The sequence below is a fragment of the Ascaphus truei genome, unplaced genomic scaffold (assembly GCF_040206685.1).
Source record: "Ascaphus truei isolate aAscTru1 unplaced genomic scaffold, aAscTru1.hap1 HAP1_SCAFFOLD_371, whole genome shotgun sequence".
NCBI lineage: Eukaryota > Metazoa > Chordata > Amphibia > Anura > Ascaphidae > Ascaphus > Ascaphus truei.
This window is the reverse complement of record NW_027456702.1, coordinates 158911-167088: the sequence shown is the minus strand read 5'-3', so window position 1 is coordinate 167088 and position 8178 is coordinate 158911. Positions and strand designations below refer to the sequence as shown.

The 8178-nt window shown below is 43.0% G+C and overlaps 1 protein-coding gene across 1 annotated transcript; it reads left to right on the top strand.

The window, feature by feature from the left end:
* The first annotated feature begins 1655 nt into the window (after positions 1–1655).
* LOC142483778 (olfactory receptor 6F1-like) lies at positions 1656–6973 on the top strand. Its single transcript, XM_075583765.1, has 2 exons — positions 1656–2093; positions 4458–6973. Exons 1-2 carry the CDS (start codon positions 1831–1833, stop codon positions 5440–5442), a joined length of 1248 nt encoding a protein of 415 aa, XP_075439880.1. The 5' UTR covers positions 1656–1830; the 3' UTR covers positions 5443–6973.
* The last annotated feature ends 1205 nt before the right edge of the window (positions 6974–8178 follow it).

The following is an 8178-nucleotide window of genomic DNA, read 5'->3' as shown; positions in this document are numbered from 1 at the left end:
TCAGAACCGCTTGCTCAGGATCACTCCTCTCAGCTCGAGATGGCGTGCCCCCCAAAAGCAGCAGGAGTCTTTAGTCCCCGAAGGGACGATGACTCAAGGCCAAGGGGACACAGTCTCAGCTACACAGCTGTTTCGACCTTGATGGGTCTCATCAGTGTGGGGTTGATTTTAACTGGATATGCATAAGAGGCCATGGGATAGGCTATACCATAATACTGAGTTAAGTTATGGTGAGTAAAAAAAGTGACAAAAACCCTCCACAGGAAAGCAAATATGCAAATACAACTGTATGCTCATCTGCATGTCTTAGGCAGGTCTGCAACCCCGCCTTTCCCCATTATCACCCAGCATACAGCACTTTCACTGCAGCAAGGGATTCTGGGAAATGACATGCAAATGAGCACACAGTGTCACTTTTTGCCTCAAAAACCATTTTTAACATGGTTCCCTATAGGCTTAAGCTTGCTGCATGGTCACAGCTTTGAGCACAGCCAGGGTTAAGGTGCATACCCAGAAAACTACCCACAGACAGCTGTTTCGACCTTGATGGGTCTCATCAGTGTGGGGTTGATTTTAACTGTGTGCTCATTTGCATGTCATTTCCCAGAATCCCTTGCTGCAGTGGAAGTGCTGTATGCTGGGTGATAATGGGGAAAGGCGGGGTTGCAGACCTGCCTAAGACATGCAGATGAGCATACAGTTGTATTTGCATATTTGTTTTCCTGTGGAGGGTTTTTGTCACTTTTTTTACTCACCATAACTTAACTCAGTATTATGGTGTATGTATGTATGTATGTATGTATGTATGTATGTATGTATGTATGTATGTATGTATGCATGCATGCATGCATGCATGCATGCATGCATGCATGCATGCATGCATGCATGCATGCATGTATATATATGTATGTCTTTGCTTGGTTCCAGCACCAGGGGTTAATAGGTTTGCATAGAATTGTTGCAAATGTTATGCTGTAGTTCAACCCACCAATCAGGGCCTGGGCAGGTAGGCAGCTCCTGGCCCTGAGTGTTGCAATGTATGTTTTAAGTGTATAAAAAGGTGGGAGGGAAACCCTAGCAGACAGAGCCTGCAGAGAGTTACAGAGGTGTTGCTGTAACAGGGAGAAACTGCAGTGTCCAAGCCAGTGCTGGTCTCAGGCCTCAAAAACAGTCCTGTAGGCACTGGGCAAAGATAGAACAGGGGAACTCTCTGCAAGTAGGTCCCTGCAACTAGTTAGGCAGAGTACTCCCCAGTTTCCCCAGTTGGGTATGTGTGATGTTTGTGTATTTGTATAGTTGTGGATATGTTTTTCCAATAAATTTATTTTATAAACTCTTGTGTTCTGTCTGGCGATATTGATCCCTGGTATTAGTCCTGGTCTCCCGTGACAAAGAGATTTTACAAAATGTAAACTGAACATCGCTTTGAATTCTTCTCCAGAGACCCCCTCCAGTCCATTTCAGTAATATCTTAATTTCAGCAATATTATTTCATCACGACAAAAAGGCTTAGTGCTGCATCTAACAATATATTACATAGTTACAGTAAATACTTATCTATATATCTTCTCATAAGCAAGGGTCATTTTGTTTAATTCTTTGGCCAAGGTATTTTAAGCTTGCAAACAACACCAAGGTGTCGCCCATATGTAAGTCCTACATCTGTAGGTTCTAGTTTCCCATACTGCAGTGTAAAAGTTAAACCTCATTACAGATTAGCAGACTAATAAGGAAAGTTTTCATCAAACTTTTAATTGGAGAGGAATTGTGAATCCAATTCTTGTTATTGCACACCTGAGAGCTTCGTGGAATTCTCTACACAGATGCAGTATGATCCCCCAAGGACTCATTTTCAGGCGGCACAAGGATAAATTGGTATCCTCGTACAGTCTTGTGGCAGACTTCATGCTTAATATTAAAGATGAAGGGTCGACACATGTGACAATGACAAATAACTGGCTCTTTGACCTACAGTTTGCTGTGTTCCTTTTTGTAGAGAGCCTAGAAAATGTTGATCACATCCTCCGTATGAAACCTGCCCTGGAAACTTCTGTATTCTCCACATTTGGCTTCATTATTCTGAATCTATTGAGGTAAGTTAAACCAGTCGACTTATTTCATAGCCAAGGTGTATGCATTCAGCTGAATGTGGATGTGTGGAGTTGTGTGGTATGGGATCAGAGATAGGATCATTTGGGTTTTTGTTACAGCCACGCATTTATATAAGTTATGGTGGGTAAAAACAAGTGACACAATCCCTCCACCATTAGCATGTAGCAAATAAAAATATCACTTGTGAGCACATTCACATGTCTCAGGCAGGTCTGCAGCCCTGCCCCTCCCCATTATCTTGTTACAAAAGTCATGTTTAATGTTCGTTGGAATGTATTTTCCTGCATGAATCTATGTAACTATGTATACTGCCTCTGTCAGCTTGTGATTTGGGGCATACAGTTTGTGATTGCAAGAGATGGGTGAGTTATTCACAAATATTCGCATTTGCTTTCAATATGCCCAAAACCTGCCTTAGTATACAGCCCTGAGTGTGCCCAAAACCTGCCTTAGTATACAGCCCTGAGTGTGCCCAAAACCTGCCTTAGTACACAGCCCTGAGTGTGCCCAAATCCTGCCTTAGTACACAGGCCTGAGTATCCCCAAAACCTGCCTTAGTACACTGTGATGGTAGGGCGTAGCCGGCCTTCATTAATAAAGGTGGAGCCCGGCTGGCTGCCCCTGAAACCATATGGCAGGGCTGAGAGTGCCAGCTCTTGGGTTTAATATTGTACCATAGGGTTATAAGCTAGGAACCGTGTGTGGGGTTAACTAGGTAAGCCCAGTGTGCCAGTTAATGCATTATCTGTGTATTCCTTTTGACTCATGGGCACGCAGCTGCCTGTGCAAGCTTATAAGTGGATTGCCTTGTATGGGTGGCCTCTTATGAGAAATAGCTGCAGGGCACAGACTTCTGGAACATGATGGAAAAGGGGGGATATTTGGGGGCAAACAGGGTTAACCTGTATTGCCTGTCAGCAAGGTACTAGAGCTTGTGTCTTAGAGCAGGTTTTAGAGCCCCGTTCGCAGACCCCACATTTTAGGTCCAAGTGGTAGAGTGCAAGCTCTAGGGACCAAATTTTAGTTTTTCTGGGTTTTAAAACTGCATTTTGTGTTTGTGCTGTGAGCTGGACTGCATACAGGACAAAAGGCAGCCACATGTGAATTAGCATTTCAATGCCTCCAGCTCAGGTATAGGGATTCCCTGTGTTAATTGAAAAAGATATATGCAGGTTTTGGCACAGGGTGAGGGGAAAGGGCTGTGAACAGGATATCTAGATTAGAAAGTCTTTTTTTCACGTAGACACAGCAGAGCCAGGTAAAACGGTTGTTGGAGTTCAAACTCCTAAGCACGATTCTATTGGTAAGTTTTGAATTTTGCCCTCCTTTGAGTGAATGCACAATCACAATCCATGCTCTAACTAGCTGCCAGCCCCCTCAGTGTATTAGATAGGCATCAAGTCTTATATAAGGAAGAGCAGTAAAGCAGCTCTCTCTTTTTCCTGTTGGAGATGTGAAGACAAGCAGCTGCTGGTGGGCCTCTCAAAGGTGCTTCTGAAGTGAAAGAGGTTTTCACACAGGGAAGCATGGAGGGGTCCAGCCAGCAGGCTGGATTCTGGTCCAGGAGTCCAGGACAAGGGTCCTATCAAGGTTAGCCTTTGCTGAAGCAGGCACCTTGCAACTAGGAAAGTCTTGTCATCAAACCCCAGTAAGTGTGTATATTCCCTGTATTTTGTATTTCTGTGTGTTTCCGAGGTCTTATCCAAATAAACCTAATTTTATTTCATTATTGTGTTTTGCCTATTGACTGATCCCTTAAATATAAATGGTGTTAAAAGTCCTGGGCTACCGTGACATACACATCCCTGAGTATGCCCAAAACCTGCCTTAGTACACATCCCCAAGTATGCCCAAATCCTGCCTTAGTACACATCCCTGAGTATGCCCAAAACCTGTCTTAGTACACATCCCTGAGTATGCCCAAAACCTGCCTTAGTACACTTCCCTGAGTGTGCCCAAAACCTGCCTTAGTACACATCCCTGAGTATGCCCAAAACCTGCCTTAGTACACATCCCTGAGTATGCCCAAAACCTGCCTTAGTACATAGCCCTGAGGGTGCCCAAAACCTGCCTTAGTACACATCCCTGAGTATGCCCAAAACCTGCCTTAGTACACATCCGAGTATGCCCAAAACCTGTCTTAGTACACATCCCTGAGTATGTCCAAAACCTGCCTTAGTACACATCCCTGAGTGTGTTCACATTCGTTCCTTCTAAGCTTTCCTCATACGTTTTTCAATGTCAACCATAAACCGTTTTGTTTGTTTCTGTTTGGACAACCTTTTAGTTTATTTTTAAATTATGTTAACATATAAAACATTGATCTTTTCCCGTTTGAATTACAGGAGAATATTATCCCGTCCTGGGCGACTTTGTTCTATTTCTCCTCCCAACATGTGTGAGATGAACCAAACCCAAGTGTCAGAATTCCTTCTTCTTGGATTTCAAGGTCTCCATAAACAGAAGTTTTTACTCTTCATTCTGTTTCTCGTGATTTATATAATGACAGTAACTGGAAACCTCCTGATCATTGTGTTGGTGTCAACCAGTCACAAACTCCACTCTCCCATGTACTTCTTCCTCAGCCATGTATCTTTCACTGATATCTTGATCACAACAGACATTGTTCCCAACATGCTTCGTGTTATACTGGAAGAAGGTAGTACCATCACTGTTGCTTGCTGTATTACTCAGCTTTATTTGTTTGGTACAATAACAATTGCAGAGTGCCTCCTTCTTTCGGTGATGTCTTATGATAGATACCTGGCCATTTGCAGTCCACTGCGTTATATGGCTATTATGCACTTCAAGTTTCAATATTATCTGGTTATTTGGTCTTGGTTACTGGGATTTATTGCTATGCCAAGCATAGGTATTCTGATATGGAAGTTGCAGTTCTGTGGTTCCAATGTCATTGACCATTTCTTCTGCGATGTTGATCCTCTTCTTGAGCTGTCTTCCTCAGACACCTCTTTGGTGAAAATTGAAAACTTTGCCATAAGCACCCCTGTCACTCTCTTCCCATTTCTGTTCATCGTTGTAACTTATGTCTGTATCTTCCACACAATCCTAAAGATTCCCTCCACCACTGGGAAACAGAAAACCTTCTCTACCTGCAGCTCACATCTGACTGTTGTGTGCTTATATTATGGGTCTCTAATCATCATATATGTGGCCCCAAGGAAGAAAGGCTCGCTCAGTGTGAACAAGGTTCTATCACTGCTGTACTCTGTGGTGACTCCGTTGTTCAATCCTATAATATACAGCCTACGGAGTCAGCAAATCCGGTCAGCCCTACGTAAACAGGTCTCCATGAGATGGAGAGGTTGAGAAGAACACAACACAATATATTGGCGCCTAGATACAAAACTTAAATCACACTAAGTGATCACTGACCCAATGGCAGTCTAGCCCTTACTCTCCAGGCATATTCAAAAAGGTCTTGATAGATGTCTCATGAAGAACAACAACAAATAGCGGTGAAAGAAAAAAAAATAACATTGGTTTAAACAAAAAATATTGTAATCACCGTGGATCTGAAGAAGACACACTTACATTTTCATCCCCAAAGCTACACGATGAAGCAGATAAAACTGTTTGTCCTTCCAATAAACTACACCGAAACAATGTAAGAAAAAAAATCGTTATTTTCAATTGTATAATTTAAATGATACGAAATCGAGAGGTTATTCCTATGTATTTTTTGTCAGGATAAAGGTTTTAGATCTTCCCGCACTCCGTTTGGATAATTATTGTGGGTATCGTTTTTCTTTGTAAGGCGCAGGCAGTTGAAGCGTGGCCGGGATCCTACTTCAGCCACTTACTGCCGCGCCAGCCTTTATTGTAAAACTTCTCTAAGCCGTTGTCATTGGATCTGCTGTATTCCACGCGCTATAAATTTTGCATCCCCCGTGTTCATGCCGCATTCGCGCCGCCTGGCACACACGGTTGATCTGTTTAATTATAATGGTTTCGGATTTAATTTTGGGCAATTCTTCGCGTATGCGCCAGCTGGCAGATATTCATGAATTGTAATGAATTCTAATGTGTACACTACTTGTGCTACAGTAATGTGTCGACTTGCAGGTGTTTAAAAAAACAGATACTGTATAAAGCAAGTACCACAGTGGTCCATTGTGAATTGACCTTGGTACGGAAGAAGTTACTGTATCAATTTAGGCGTTTCATAATAAAAACTCAACGCTCTGTGTCTTTTTTACATTCTTTCTCCTGTCCTGCACAATTGCCGACCGACGCAATGAGTACACAGCAGTACGTGTGCAAAAGACCTGACTGTACTTATGCATTTTTAATATGTTCTGCAATTAATGTAGCAGATGATAAAATGGCCACAGTTGCTGAATTCTATGAATATTTCATCGCAAAGAATGACTTTTACAAATTTTCACCTGATGCTCGTGGGTGGAAGCGTGCAATAAGGAAAAAGTGAAGTAGCGATCCGTGTTTTTTTCGTATTGCCCCCGCACACAGAGTTAAAGAAGGGTATTGGTGTGGGTGCCAGATTTTTCCAGTATCTTTGATAATGGAGACTTCAAAAGGAGAAATGTCAGGTTTAATCCAAATAAGATTCGTCAATCCCAGGCCAGCAATGTAACAGCGCCTGCACCGGTGCCAGCACCGGATTACAATAATGGTCTGACCAGTGAAAACCTGGTGACCGGCAACCCTTGCTATCTGTCCCCACCAAGATACCTGCAAAAAGTCCAGCCTGAGCTTGATTTCACGTACAGATACCAGCAAGCTTGCATGTACCAAAAAGATATCCAGCTTCATCAGCTGTCAACTACAGGTGTAGCAGGCTCGCTGCCACCTGTCAACTACGTGTATAATGAAGACTACAAGAGTGACAGTGGCTCATCACCACCGTTTGGCAAAGTCTATAATGAAGGTAAATACAGTATAATTTACTACAGTAACTACCTGTATTACACTACCTGTATTACACTACCTGCAGTTCAAGCTGCCGTATTTTATTCTTTTTGTAAAATATCAATACATTATGCACACAGACAAGTGATTAGTTACTGCAGATCGGTCTGTTCTCCTGTAATCAATCGCTTTGCTCATGGTTATTTAGTTGTATAATTGTATTCACAATTCTAGAAAATGTAGTCCAGCAATATGATTGGCTGAGCAGTTACTACAGTAGATACTGTACAATTGGTGGCCAGCCAGGCGCATGCGTGTATGTCTCATGGTACCTTGTTGAAACGCATATGCGTATCCTCACCCCCCACCAACCTCACACGCAAAGTCTTACTACAGTAACAAAAGAACGGTAATGCAACCACTTATCAACCCCCCTGCCCACCCTCCCCCCGAGCCATTCATGAAAATTCTTGTAGCCTTCTTGAAGGAACCATTATGAGAAATGTTATACTTATGTTTTATAAAAGGTGACACAATGAAACAATGAAACAATTGTAAAAAATCAACTTAAAAAATAAAAAGATTGGATTAAAAACATTAGTTTATAACTTTTGAACAACAGAACAATCAAGCAGCAGCAATACTGGAAATATATAATATACTGTACCAGTAATAATTTTATTTTTCCCCAGAAAATAAACTTTGTCATCAAGCGGAGAAAGGCAAAAGACTGTACTATTGTGACATCACTGCGACTAAAACTGCAGTCCCAAGATCGAGTACGGAGGATGGTGTGAGTTGGAGACAGCACTGATGAAGCGGTACCGCCTCGAAACGCGTAGTGTGGCTTTTGGTTAGCTATCAGAACATTGTGGGTGTAGCAGGAACATGTCACACAGGAGGAGAGCTGGTGGAGCTTGCAGTGTTGGCGCCAGCTCAAACCATCCTCCGTACTCGCTCTTGCGACTGCCATTTTGGTCGCAGTGATGTCACGACGGAGTGACGTGGTGACGCGCCGCCGCATCATCCACGTGGTGCGGAATGACCGGGAGATCAGAGCAGCCACAGGACGGACCAGTCGGGCGGACGCGCCAACAGGAGTGAGTTAACCCCTGCCCAAACTGTTCCTGGACTACAGAGACCCCTACATCATTTCTGCTCTTTATGCACAGATAC

What these genes read in the sequence shown, in the direction of transcription:
- LOC142483778 (XM_075583765.1), top strand. Translation starts at nt 1,831, where the DNA reads ATGATCCCCCAAGGACTCATTTTCAGGCGGCACAAGGATAAATTGGTA. An exon ending in ATTATTCTGAATCTATTGAG is followed by an intron (nt 2,094 to 4,457) that starts GTAAGTTAAACC and finishes TTTGAATTACAG; the next exon opens with GAGAATATTATCCCGTCCTG.